General features: G+C 46.6%; 1 protein-coding gene across 28 annotated transcripts in view; it reads left to right on the forward strand.

Moving 5' to 3' along the window:
* adgrl3.1 (adhesion G protein-coupled receptor L3.1) overlaps window positions 1-14,998 on the forward strand; it is a 1,080,538-nt gene that overhangs the window by 637,692 nt on the left and 427,848 nt on the right. For all 28 annotated transcript variants that reach the window (XM_038804386.1, XM_038804389.1, XM_038804387.1 and 25 more), the window contains exon 5: window positions 9,735-9,844. In XM_038804386.1, the coding sequence (XP_038660314.1) occupies window positions 9,735-9,844 (110 nt within the window). The remainder of the gene's footprint in view (window positions 1-9,734; window positions 9,845-14,998) is intronic.

The following is a 14,998-nucleotide window of genomic DNA, read 5'->3' on the forward strand; positions in this document are numbered from 1 at the left end:
AGCCAACGTGGATTTATGAAGGGGAAATCATGCTTGACATATCTACTGGAATTCTTTGAGAATGTAACTAATAGAGTTGACAAGGGACGCGAGTGGATGCAGTATATTTGGACTTTCGGAAGGCTTTCTACATAGTCCCTCATAAGAAATTGTGTAAAGTTAAAGTGCATGGGATATGGCATAATGTATTAATATGGATTGAAAACTCTTTGGCAGACAGGAATAAATCAATAGGTCTTTTTCCAAATGGCAGGCAGTTACTAGTGGGGTACTGCAGGGATCCGTGCTGGGACCCCAGCTGTTCACAATATGTTAATGAATTAGGTGAGGGAACAAAATGTAATATCTCCAAATTTGCAGATGACGCAAAGCTTGGTGGAAGGGTGAGCTGTGAGGAGAATTCAGAGATCCTTCAGTGTAATTTGGACAAGTTGAGTGAGAGGGCAAAAGAATAGCAAGGCTTTGGAGAAGTGACATCTGGAAAACTGTGTGCACTTTTTATCTACTTATCTGAGGAAGGATGTTCTTTCTATAGAGGGAGTGCAGTGAAGGTTCACTAGACTGATTCTTGGGATGACAGGACGGACGTATGAAGAGAGATTAAGTCGGTTAGGTCGGTGAGGATTGCATTTGGTGGAGTTCAGAAAATTGATGAGGATCTCACAGAAACCTATAAAATTCTCACAGGACGAGGCATGGTAGATGTAATATGGATGCTCCCAATGGTGAATGTGTCCAAAACCAGCGGTCACAGTCTGAGGATACGGGGTAGACCATTTCGGACAGAGATGAGGAGAAATTGATTCACTCAGAGAGTGGTTGGCCTATGAAATTCGCTACCACAGGAAGTAGTTGAAGCCAAAACATTGCATGTTTTCAAGAAGCAGTTAGATATAGCACTAGGGGCAAAGGGGATCAAAGGATATGGTGGGAAACTGGGATCAGGCTATTGAGTTGGATGATCAGCCATGACCATAGTGAGTGATGGAGCAGACTCAAGAAGGGCCAAATGATCTCCTTCTGCTCCTATTTTCTATGTTTCTATGATATAGAAATAATATCATAATTCTATTTGTCAAACCTGTGCATGCACTTTGCTAATCTTATTAGCCACACTCTGCATTCATATACATGCCCCACTTCCTCTGACCCCATCTAATGACTTACTGTTGCCTACTAATTAGTTACCAGAGTAATTGCTGCGACTGTCAAATGAGGAGAGATTGGGTCGGCTGAACCTGAATTCACTGAAATTTATAAGAATGAGAGGGGTCCCATTGAAACGTATAGAGTTCTGACACGGGAGGAGGTTGGGGATTGTTTTGGGGGGCCTCGGAGATCGGGGCTCCATTTAAAAATGGCATCTTGATCTCTCACTACAATGGGGAGTTCCAGCGAGTGGAGCTCCCCACTGTATAAAACAGGGATATGTGCAGCCTCGGCTGAGCGTTCGCTGTTCAGGCTCCTTATTCAACCCGAGTGATGAGTGTCAGGAAAAACGTCGCTAAACGCACTCGCTAGGGAAATTGTTCCCTTTTGGAAGAATCACGTCTAAAGTATGGTGTCCAGAATTCAAAACAGTCCTGCAGCCGAAGCTGAACCAATGCTTTATAAATGTTAATTTTATCTTTCTTGCTTTTGTACTCTATGCCTCTGATTTTTTTAAAAAACAGGATCCCAAATGCATTTTAATGAATCATTTCACATGCCCCGATAAAGAGCAGGAATCCATAGTTGATTCTCCGTCTAGTGCAGGCACCGAGATCGATTTTAACATGCTCACTGACCTAGCGGTGAGTTGTGTGTTTAACCTGGAATGTGTCTTGGCTGCTAGAGCAACGTATTGCACAAGTACATAGAACATAGAACAGTACAGCACAGAACAGGCCCTTCGGCCCTCGATGTTGTGCCGAGCCATGATCACCCTACTCAAACCCACGTATCCACCCTCTACCCGTAACCCAACAACCCCCCACCCCTTAACCTTACTTTTTAGGACACTACGGGCAATTTAGCATGGCCAATCCACCTAACCCGCACATATTTGGACTGTGGGAGGAAACCGGAGCACCCGGAGGAAACCCACGCACACACGGGGAGGACGTGCAGACTCCGCACAGACAGTGACCCAGCCGGGAATCGAACCTGGGACCCTGGAGCTGTGAAGCATTTATGCTAACCACCTAATATTTCACCTAATTAGCTATTGTTGTAATGGAGTACCATTCCTGAATTGAAATGACCAGGTTTGATAACTTATCTTTGGAGTAACCCAAAAGAGGACAAAGACTAGTATCCCATGGCCTTGGGTCATACACAAACTTGACATCAGATAAGATAACATGGAACATTGAATGTCTAGAGTCCCTGTCTATTGGCAAGCTCAACCTGTGGGTTGACATAACAGCAAAGGACAGCTGAGTCACTCTGTTGAAATATTGTTTTTGAGATTTGTTTGGGCTGGGAAAGGACTGTAGGCACACCAAGTATTATCTGGTCTGTGTGTCTTGCTAGATTAAAATTTCACATTTTCTGTAAAGTAAAAGACTAAAACCCAAAGAGCTGCTTCAGCTCTCAAAATTTCATACAGAGAGTTTCCGAGAAGCCAACATAGCAGCTGCTGAATGTTTTATCAGACTTGCAACACGACATATGCGCTCTTGCAAATTTAGATGAGAATTGAATCACTGCTGTCCAGGTGCACACTATAGAGAGCAATCTCTGACGATCCTTTATTCATAGTTTCCCTATCATTTTGATCAATCTTGTTTTGAAACAAAATTTCCTGCAACCAAGAAAAAGAGAACAGCTTCTAGCATGTGAGTCAAGTTTTAAAAACAAGCCAATTATGTTTCTATTTTATGTTTATTTATACAGATGTGTTGGACATTGGTTTGCACATATGCCAGGAAATATGCCACTAAGGACTTAGCAGAAATGAAGAGTTGATTGCATGTTTCTTTAATATTGACCCATGATGTCCAATATCCTTCTGTAATAATAATAATTTTTATTAGTGTCACTAGTATACTTCGATTAACACTGTAAAGAAGTTAGTGTGAAAATTTCCTAGTCGCCACATTCCGGCATCTATTCGGGTACACTGAGGGAGAATTCAGAATGGCCAATTCACCTAATGAGCATGTCTTTTGGGACTTGTGGGAGGAAACCGGAACACCCTGAGGAAACCCACGCAGACACTGGGAGAATGTGCAGACCCCGTACAGAGAGTGACCCAAGCCGGGAATCAAACCTGATTCCCTGGGGATGTGATGCAACAGTGCTAACCACTGTGCTGCCAATATCATCTCAATTTTCTGAAGTGCAAGTTTCTTTTGCAGGTCCACCAAAATAATATTTTGAATAGCTTAATTCTGAGTATTCCATGCTATGCTTTTGAATTTGATGGCCTACTATTTTAGCCCAGGTTAACTATTACTAGTTTGCCCTGAAATTGACTGAGAAATGGTTGGAGCAGTGCATCTCTTGGCGAGCACTGTGAATTGAATTTTTTTTTTTATTACCCTTCAGTTTATATTATTTTTCCACCAATAATTACTAGAAAATGAGCTGCAAAATATACGGCAATGTTTGGCAACTTATGAACATCTGGTCCAGCGTTCTATCTTCTTAACCAATGAAAGAAAGGGAGCAATTGAAAGGAAAGAAAGGAAGGAATGAAGGGTTATGGAAAGGAATAACCCTTGTTGTGGGTGGGAAAGTGGAGCTGAATCCACGAAAGATCATCCATGATCTCATTAAATGGCAGAGCAGGCTCGAGCCAGATGGCCTATTCCTCCTCCTACTTCTTATGTTCTTACGTTTTAAGTGACAGAGAACATAATTGGGTGAATTGGAATGAAATTGGATATTGAAAGAGAAAAAAGGGATGGGAAAAAAATTGTGTTAAGAGAGAGGGGAGGAAACAAAGAGAACGGAAAATTAAGAACTTTACAAAATTCAATATCTGTTGGTAACAATTTGTTGCCTGCAGGAGTGAGACACCAGTTTCTATTCTCCTCTTTGTTGGTCTCAAATTTTAGTTTCTTATGAGGATCATACATCATGTATGAGGTCAGTATAATATTAAATACCAGCCCTAAAAGTCAGTGAGGAATAAAAACAAAGACTTGCATTTATATTTACACTTTTTGAAGTGCAGACAGTTTGTAATGCCACCTGCGCAGAAAATTTCCCCTCAAACAGCAATGTGATAATGACCAGATATGGGCCGGTGGGATTCTCGTTTCCTGCCGGCAGCGCACGTTCACACAGGAGTTTCCCATCGGTGCGGGGTGGCTTCAGTAAGCAATCTCAGTGATAAGTGGTGGGAAGAGAGAATCCTGGCACCAGCAAAAGGCATGGCGCTGAGAAACATGGAGCTGGGGGACTGGAAAAGCCCCCCACCCCGGGATCTGTTATTTTGTAATCTTGACTGAGAATGAATATTGGCCCGGACACAAACGATAACCCTCCTGCTGTTTGGGATATTTTGCTTTCGCCTAAGCAGACAGATGGAGTTTAACATCTCGTCCAAAAGGCACTTGCTCAGTACTACTGGGGAGTATCAGTCTTGATTTTTATTCTCAATCACTGGAGTGAGACTTGAACCCAGAACCTTGTGAATCAGAGGCCAGAGTGCTACCAACTCAACCACCAAAGAGTAATTTGTATTAGAACATAGAACAGTACAGCACAGAACAGGCCCTTCGGCCCTCAATGTTATGCCGAGCCATGATCACCCTACTCAAACCCACGTATCCACCCTATACCCGTAACCCAACAACCCCCCCCCCCCAAACCTTACTTTTTAGGACACTACGGGCAATTTAGCATGGCCAATCCACCTAACCCGCACATCTTTGGACTGTGGGAGGAAACCGGAGCACCCGGAGGAAACCCACGCAGACACGGGGAGGACGTGCAGACTCCGCACAGACAGTGACCCAGCCGGGAATCGAACCTGGGACCCTGGAGCTGTGAAGCATTTATGCTAACCACCATGCTACCGTGTTGTGCTGTGAACTTGCTATTATCTTTCGAGCAATTTCTAGGCTACTGATTCTTGTAACATAAAGAAATACAATGTGTGTTCACAAACTAAATCCCTGGACCTAGTCAGCAATAGGTGCCAAAAGTATTTTCTTCTTTTGCCTCTCTCCTACTTCCAGTTTCTACAAATTATGTTTCTGACCCAGCTAGAAAGAGAATCTGAAGTTGATTTGTGTTGGATCCGTATCAGGGATTGCCCATGCGAGCATCCAATCAAACTTGCTTCTGCTGGATTAGTTATGGCTCCATGGCAAGTACCAACTCTGTCCCCTGCCCTTGGTTGAAATGAATGAAGATACTGCAATATGTCGAGTGGAAATGTCCAAAGAATATTTAAACTGATTTTCTCAAATTGACGTGATTGGCAAGAAACACAGTTTTGAGAAGAAAGTTCATCTGTGGGTCAAATTTGAATTTCCCAATGTCTTTACACTGTTCGCCTTTGACTAATTTTCAGCTGCATTTCAACTGAACAGGATCATGTCCAGGCCAATTCCTGAACTGTTCCAGATGTTGTTCATCTGCTGCAGATTGACCATTAGAGGCCCATTTGAAAAATTAAATACTATTACAGAGTTATATTCTATGTTCTAAGAGAGCAGCAACAAAACCTATATTGGTATAGCGCCTTTAACATAGTAAAACAACCCAGGGCGCTTCACAGGAACAGTATAAAATACAGTGTAACACCGAACCTTCATAAGGAGATATTGGGAAAAATGATCAAGAGCTTAATCAAACACATGGGGTGGGATTTAACTAAATGAGATCAAAGTCCCATAGCGAGCACGTTTAGGCGCGTGTTTCCTCGCGTTAAATAGGGGGCCTCAGGGGGGAACGCATGGCCGAGACCACACATAGCTCTGTTTTGTGCACTTGAGGAGATCCACGTTTTTATATGGCGTCCCGATCTCTGGAGCCCCTGCAGCAATCTTTGACCCCCGGAGCGCCCGGAGGAAACACGTGCAGACACAGGAAGAACATACAAACGCCACACAGGCAGTAGTGTTGATGTTGGGAATGGCAGATTATGACTGTAAAAGCTTCTATAGATATGTAAGAGAAAAAGATTGGTGAAAACAAATGTAGGTCTCTTACAGTCAGAAACAGGGGAATTTATAATGGGGAACAAATAAATGGCTGAGCAATTAAATACATACCTTGGTTCTGTATTCATGAAGGAGGGCAAACATTACATACCAGAAATGTTGGGAGCATAAGGTGAGAGGAAGGAAGTGAAGGAAACTAGTATCGGTAGAGAAATGGTGTTGGGGAAATTGATGTGATTGAAGGTCGATAAATCCAGGGCCTGATAATCTACATCCCAGAGCACTTAAGTAAGTGGCTCTAGAAATAGTTGATGCACTGCTGGTCATCTTCCAAAATTTTGTAGACTCTGGGACAGTTCCTACAGATTGGAATGTTGCTAATGTAACCCCACTATTTAAAAAGTGAGGTACAGAGAAAATAGTATATTACAGATTAGTCACCCTGACATCGCTAATGGGGATAATCCTAGAGTCCATTCCAAATGAGCTAATAGGAGAGCACTTGTAAAACAGTGGGAGAATCAGGCAGGGTGAGGATGGATTTAGAAAAGCCTCCTCCTCTTATTAGTTGTTTAATTACCCACCATCATTCATGACTGGATGTGGCAGGACTGCAGAGTTTGGAACTGATCTGTTGGTTGTAAAATCATTGTCTTTCACTTGCTGCTTCCACAGTTTGGCACACAAGTAGTCCTGTGTTATAACTTTACCAGGTTGATGCCTCATTTTCCCTTATGCCTGGTGCTTCTCTTGGCATGTCTTCCTGCACTTTTCATTGAACAAGGATTGATCCCCTGGCTTGGTGGTAATGGTGGAGTGGGGGATATGCCGGGATATCAGGTTACAGATTGTGGTGGAGTAGAATTCTGCTGCTGATGGCCCATGATGCCTCTTGAAAGCTCACTTTTGAGTTAGAACAGCACAGAACAGGCCCTTCGGCCCTCGATGTTGTGCCGAGCAATGATCACCCTACTCTAGCCCACCTATCCACCCTATACCAGTAACCCAACAACCCCAATAGAGTTGTTAGATCTATTCTAAATTTATTCCTGTACGAAACACGATGGAGGATATCCTCAATGTGCAATAAGATGCAGGGTCATTGTCATCGTATGGACTTTGTAGTTATCACTCTTACCAATACTGTCATGCACAGATGCAGCTGCAGCAGGTTTACTGGTGAGCACAAGGTCAAGTAGGTTTTTCTGACTTGTTGATTCCCTCACCACTGGCGACAGACCAAGTCCAGCAGCTATGCCCTTTGGGACTCAGCTAGTCTGCTTAGTAGTAGTGCTTTTGAGCCACTCTTGGTGATGGACATTGAAGTCCCCCACCCAGAGTGTATTCTGGCCTCTTGCCACCCTCAGTTCTTTCTCCAAGTGTTGTTCAAATTGGAGGAGTACTGATTCTTCAGCTGAGAGGGGACAGTAGGTTGTAATCACCACATAACTCTAATTAAAAACTAGTCTAATGGTGACCTTGAGTCGATTGTCATAAAAATCCACCCTTAGGGAAGGAAGTCAGCTGTCCTTACCTGGTCTACATGCTACTCCAGATAACCAGTAACATGGGTGTCTCTTAAATGCCCTCTGAAATGGCCCAGCAGACCACTCAGTCGTATAGGGGCAGCACGGTAGCATGGTGGTTAGCATAAATGCTTCACAGCTCCAGGGTCCCAGGTTCGGTTCCCGGCTGGGTCACTGTCTGTGCGGAGTCTGCACGTCCTCCCCGTGTGTGCGTGGGTTTCCTCCGGGTGCTCCGGTTTCCTCCCACAGTCCAAAAGATGTGCGGGTTAGGTGGATTGGCCATGCTAAATTGCCCGTAGTGTCCTAAAAAGTAAGGTGGGGGGGGGGGGGGGGGGGGGGTTGTTGGGTTACGGTTATAGGGTGGATACGTGGGTTTGAGTAGGGTGATCATGGCTCGGCACAACATCGAGGGCCGAAGGGCCTGTTCTGTGCTGTAATGTTCTATGTTCTAAAACCACAGCTGTTTGAAAGGCGGACTTTACAAGGTCGACAGTGCTGGATGTACCGTTGTTTCTGGCACTTAGCATGATGCTGGGTGGTCTGTCCAGTATCAGTTTTTAGTCTCCATAGTGGTTTGATACGACTGAGTGGTCTGCTGGGCCATTTCAGAGGGCATTTAAGAGACACCCATGTTACTGGTTATCTGGAGTAGCATGTAGACCAGACCAGGTAAGGACTGCTGACTGCCTTCCCTAAGGGTGGATTTTTATGACAATCGACTCAAGGTCACCATTAGACTAGTTTTTAATTAGAGATTTATTAATTGAATTTAAATTCCATGGTGTGAGGATGTATTTGACCCATGTCGCCAGAGCACTAGCCTTGGCCTCTGGATTGGCACACGGATGGATTATTACTGCTACAATATTGCCTCTCATTTTGCTGGAATCATAATTTTCATGCCCACACAGACTTTTGCAAACAGTTCAAACATTGCATTTGCATCTCCTCACCTCCTCTCGACACATCTTTTTGTTTACTTGTTCTATCACCCACTTCCTTTGGCTGTACATCACCAACACTTTTGTCATTTAATCGTCCCAGTTTTCCACCTTATCGTAGACTTTGCATTTTGATCTTTTTCCACCCTTTTCCTTTACACAAACTTGAACATTTCTAACTTCCCCTTCTGATGAAAGGTCCTTGATCGAAAATGTCTGCTTTGTTTCGCTCTCCATAAACACTGCTGGCCGTGCCAAGTTTTTCCAGCATTTTCTGTTTTTTCCCCCCAGATTTTCATCAGCTTTGCTACAAGAGTTCAAAGTATTTGCTGACTTCTTTGTCCATCAGCTAAAATGTAACCACATGGAAAGGACAGATGGACATGTGTGTGTTCTTTTAACAGCTAAATCACCAATGATTTCTCTCCTGTGTCTCTAATGAAGCTGGACTCAATGCCGTTTTAAATTTCAGGTGATGGTGGGCTATCTCATCTCGAGGGCCTTGTACCTCCTCCCATTGATTTGCCCTTCAATATTTGGGTAGTCGAGAAGTGGAAATTTCATTATAGTCATGACAAAATTGCAGTATAAGTGGACCCTTAAACCACTTTGCTAGGCTCAGTTTTCCAGTGATATAATTGTGATTTCTACAGAAATTCAAGTTCTAATTCTATTGTCTCTTTTGAATCATGTTAATGTAACAGAGTCCTTTCTGACTAATATTAAAATGTATTCTGAGAATAAAGCTCCCCTTTAATGATAACCTATTTGCTTACATCCATGAATCTATTTGCTGTGAGACAACATACCTTTGACGAAAACTAGCACACTGGCAGAATTATTTTTGAAATCCAGAAGATTGTGGAGATGTATCGAATCCTTCTGGACAGGTGTCACTTTTAGTGGCACCAGTCTCAAATTCACTGAGATACCAGACATGAACATTTTTGAAATGCATTTGTGATTGCCCATTACCTTTCCGATGCCTTCAAATATTTAACAGCAGTATTTACGCAGCTTATTTGTTAGGGCCCACTTATTTCTTCTCAAGGATGCAGAGTACTTATTGTGTTTGTAACTGGGGCTTGGAATTGAAGAATCTGCTGCAATCCAGGAATTATTTGGCCAGATTGGAAATACTGAGTCCTTTCTATCTTCTTTTCCAGGTGTAATAATCGCACTCAATGCTCAGTTGTAGCTGGACCTGATGTGTTTCCAGATCCTTGTCCAGGAACCTACAAGTATTTGGAAGTTCAGTATGAGTGTGTTCCATATAGTAAGTATCCTCTCGTGCATGGTACTTTCTCCAGTTGCATATTCTGCTTTGTTTTTCTCCAAATGTTGGGCAGGATTGTCTCAGCCCGGGGCCGGGCCAGAGAATCGTGGCGACCAGCGCAAATCGTGCCACGCAGCCCTGACATGGCACGCGATACTCCGCAGAGCGGAGAATTGGCGCCATTGACATCGTGGAAGGGTCGGGGGGGGGCGGCCTGTGGGGGAGGGGGGGGGGCTCCGATGTGGCCTGACCCGTGATCGGGGCCCACCGATCGGCGGGCTGGCCTCTCTGGCTGTGCGCCTCCTTTCTTCCACGCCGGCCCCTGTAGCCCTGCGCCATATTGTGTCGGGGCCGACGCGTTGAAGGGAGCCACTGCGTGCGTTGGCGTTGGTGCCACTGCGCATGCGCGGATCCCGCGACGCCCAGTTGACGCCGGGTTCAGCAGCTGGAGTGGCGTGAACCGCTCCAGTGCTGTGCTGGCCCCCTGTAGGGGACAGAATTGCTGATCCCGAGGCCGTGTTGACGCCTTCGAGAAACGTGACGGCGTCAACACCTAGCCTCAGGATCACAGAATCCCGCCCGTTGTCTCTAATTGTTGTGTAGAGCTGTGGACTTAACTTGGAATGTGTAGTGAAATAGAATATTGCTACAGAACTGTAATCACTGCAATGGAATTACATTTTATGAATTAGTAGGTCAACTCTGTTGCTATTTTTCATAAAAACAGAGGTAGTTGATTAATATCTAGCGAGGACAGCACTCCATCTGCACACCTGGGGCGGGATTCACCCCTACCCGGCGGGGCGGGGGGTCCCAGCGTAGCGGAGTGGCGGCAACCACTCCGGCGTCGGGCCTCCCCAAAGGTGCGGAATTCTCCGCACCTTTGGGGGCTAGGCCCGCGCCGGAGTGGTTGGCACCACGCTGACTGGCGCCAAAACCGGCACCAGCGGCCTTTGACGCCTGCCGCCCGGCGCTGGGGCTGGCCGAAAGGCCTTCGCCAGTTCGCGCATGCGCGGGTGGTGACGTTACCACCTACGCATGCGCGCTGGGGGATTCTCTTCCGCCTCCGCCATGGTGTAGGCCGTGGCGGCGGCGGAAGAGAAAGAGTGCCCCCACGGCACTGGCCCGCCCGCCGATCGGTGGGCCCTGATCGCAGGCCTGGCCACCGTGGGGGCACCCCCCGGGGTCCGATCGCCCCGGGCCCCCCTCAGGACCCCTGGGGCCCGCTCGCGCCGCCGATCCCGCCGCCACCAGAGGTGGTTCAAACCTCGGCAGCGGGAGAGGCCTCCCAACGGCCGGACTTCGGCCCAGCACGGGCCGGAGAATCGCCGCTCGACGTGGCGCGATTCCCGCCCCCGGCAATTCCCGGGTGACGGAGAATTTCTGCCACGGCGGAGGCGGGGTTTTCGGCAGCCACGGGTGATTCTCCGACCCTGCGTCGGAGAATTTCGCACCTGGTTTTTATAAAATCTGGCCTCATTGATTGTTCTGGATTGCACCATGAATGTGACATTTTAGAACTGAGCAGCAGTGCATCATTTAGTGGGCAGTGCAACTCTGCGAAGGATATTTTTCATTACCAGGGCAGCATGGTGGCACAGTGGTTAGCACTGCTGCTTTACAGTGCCAGGACCCACGTTCAATTCCGGCCTGTGTGGAGTTTGCACGCTCTCCCTGTGTCAGCGTGGGTTTCCTCCGGGTGCTCCAATTTTCTCTCACAATCCAAAGATGTGCAGGTTAGGCGGATTGGCCATGATAAATTGCAGGTTAGGTTATGGGAATTGGGTGGTCAAAGGTAGAATGCTAATTCAAAGGGTCAGTGCAGACTGGATGGACCCAATGGCCTAATTCTGTGCTGTAGGGATTCTATGAATGTTTTATGAAATGTTCGAAGTGAGATTGCTGAATTTTGCTCTCCAGAGCTACACAGTTTTCTGATATGAAAGAGTGCAGTTGTTAACTAATCTAATCCGTCTTCTCATATTCTGAGATATTATGTAAAAGAATATCAGCAAAAGTACAATCGTAGAATTTACAGTGCAGAAGGAGACCATTCGGCCCATTGAGTCTGCACCAGCCCTTGGAATGAGCATCCGACTTAAGCCCACGTCACCCCCCCTCTCCCCGTAACCCAACCTAACCTTTTGGACACTTAGGGGCAATTTAGCATGGCGAATCCATCCAATCTACACATCTTTGGACTGTGGGAGGAAACCGGAGCACGTGGAGGAAACTCACACAGACACGGAGAACGTGCAAGCTTCACACAGTCATCCGAGGCCGGAATTGATTCCGGGTCCTTGGAGCTGTGAGGCAGCGGTGCTAACCACTCTGCCACTGTGCAGCCCTGTTGACCATTGAATCGAAATTAACTGTGCGGATAATCTAGCCCACAAACTATTCTATCCAATGAGACTAGCCACAGTAAAAAAAGATGTTACTTGTTGTCTTGAGAGAATTGAATGTAAAGTTAGCAGGAAAGTAATGATGAATAATATTCCAAGTGACTTTTCAGCTAGTATAAATACTTGTGTATTTCATTCATCCCTAAACTGGTTTTACAGTAACTGAAAAATTCACTTTGACATATCCAATGCATGTGTGTGTATCTTTACTTTTGAAAATCAATTTTTTATCTTTACCTCTGAAAATCAATTGGCACAGTGGTGATGCAATCTGTCACCTCCTGTTATGATGGCCAGATTCCTGACATGAATGCTAATAGCACACGCGGAACAAGAATCCTGATGCAGAAGTAGAAAATGTGACAGTAATTGGTTTTATATGCTCTATAAATGATTCATTCTGAAACTAAAAGAAATCTGTTTGTTTTATCAATTTAGAGTGATCTTGAGAAACCAATATCTATAAAATAAAAAATTGCATTTGTTCTAAGATCTTTAATTGATATTTATTGTATTGTAATGATTTAACAATGAGAAGTAGAATGACCTACTTAACCAGCAGATTGAGAGTTCAAGGAGCTGGGGTACTTAACCAGTATTTGATCTGGCCCATAAAGGAGACCCGAACAGGATGTAATGGGCGCGATTCTCCCAAAGGGAGACAAAGTGCCGACGCCGGAGTGAAAACCGGAGTGTTTCACTCCGGCGTCGGAGGCTTCTCCTCTCCCCCTATTCTTCCACTCCCAGGGGGCTAGGAGTGGCGGCTCGTCAATCTTGTGCGCCGGGCCTTGGCTCCCGCATCAAAGCAGTGCCGCCTGAATGACGCGGCCGGCGGCGCCTAAATGACGTCACGCGCAGGTTGACCCGCACCAACCCGCGCGTGCGCACTTGCCGTCCTCCCCTCCGCCGCCCCGCAAGACATGGAGGATTGATCTTGCGGGGCGGCGGAAGGAAAAGAGTGCGCTTTCAGAGACGCCGGCCCGACGATCGGTGGGCACCGATCGCGGGCCAGACTCCTCCTGAGCACCCCCCTGGTGCTCGATCCTCCGTCCGCCCCCCACAGGCCCCACACGCAGCGGTCGCGCGCTGTTCACACCGGCAGCGACCAGGTGTGGTTGGCGCCAGCGTGAACCGGTCGGATTAGGCAGGCCGCTCGGCCAATCCGGGCCGGAGAATGGCCGCTCAACCGTAGTGGCGATTCTCCGAGCAGCCTGTTGCAAAATGCGACACGCCGTTTTGGACGGGGTGGGAGAATCGCGTGCGGGTGCCAGGGCGGCGTGGCGTGAATCGCCCGGCACTCCCGCGATTCTCCCACCCGCCGTGGGGGTCGGAGGATCATGCCCAATGTGTCTGCAGATGTGATATGTGATGAACCCAGAGCAAAAAAAGAGGTTATCAGGCCGTCACAAGTTTTACCCAATTTTTCTGTTGGACCTCATGTTCTTCCAACTCAAGGAGACTTGCAGCCCATTCAGGTGTCCTCTGCCAAGAATTCGTCTTGTTATCAAATCTGTTGGACTTTTCTCATAGAATTTACAGTGCAGAAGGAGGCCATTCGGCCCATCGAGTCTGCACCGGAGCTTGGAAAGAGCACCCCATCCCCACCCTATCCCAGTAGCCCAGGCTAACCTTTTTGGACACTCTTTTGGCAATTTAGCATGACCAAACCACCTAACCTGCACATATTTGGACTCTGGGAGGAAACCGGAGCAAACCCATGCAGACACGGGGAGAATGTGCAGATTCCGCACAGACAGTGACCCAAACTGGGAATTGAACCTGTGATCCTGGAGCAATTGAAGGTTGGGAGAGATGAACCAGGGATTCTGTCAGTGATAGGGGAAATATTGGAGAAAATGAATCTCCACTTGGAGAGGTAAGGTTTGATCAGGAATAGTCAGCATGATTTTGTCAGAGGGAGATCATGCCTAACGAATTTGCTTGAGTCTTTCGAGGAGTGGGTCGGGTGTTGAAAATGGGCCGGGGGGGGGGTAGTGGTTGTAAGTAAGTTTACGGATGGCGCAAAGACTGGCAGGGTGGTTAATAGTGTGGAAGACGGTCCTAGATTCAGGAAGATATAGTTGAGTTGCTCAAATGGGAAGATCAGTGGCAGGTGGAATTTAACCTTGAAAATGTGAGGTGATAAACTTTGGAAGGAGTAACCAAGCTATGGTGTACTTAATGAATGACAGGACACTCAGAAGCTCAGAGAAACAGAGGAATCTTGGGGTGCTGCTCCAGAGATCCCTGAAAGTGGCAGGACAGGTTCACAGGGTGGTTAAGAAGGCATAGGGACACTTGTCTTTATCAGCCATGGCATAGAGTATAAGAGCAGGGAGGTTATGCTGGAGCTGTAGAGGATTTTGATTAGGCCACAGCTGGAGGATTATGTACAGTTCTAGTCGCCTCAATATCGGACGGATGTGATTGTACTGGAGAGGGTGCAGGGCAGATTCACCTGGATGTTGCCTGGGATGGAGCATTTGAGCTATGAAGAGAGGTTGGATAGGCTTGGGCTTTTTTTAGGGCAGAGAAGGCTGAGGTGGGACCTGACTGAGATGTTTAGAGTAAGAGGGGGAAGGACAGGGTGGATAAGGCGCAGTTGTTCCCCTTAATTGAAGGGTTAGTAATAAGGGGGCATAATTTAAAGGCGAGAGGCAGGAGGTTTAGCGGGAATTTGAGGGAAAAATGTTTTTCACCCAGAGGGTGGTGGGAGCCCAGAATGCACTGCCTGGAAGGGAGGTGGGAA

The sequence above is a fragment of the Scyliorhinus canicula genome, chromosome 8 (assembly GCF_902713615.1).
Source record: "Scyliorhinus canicula chromosome 8, sScyCan1.1, whole genome shotgun sequence".
Lineage (NCBI taxonomy): Eukaryota > Metazoa > Chordata > Chondrichthyes > Carcharhiniformes > Scyliorhinidae > Scyliorhinus > Scyliorhinus canicula.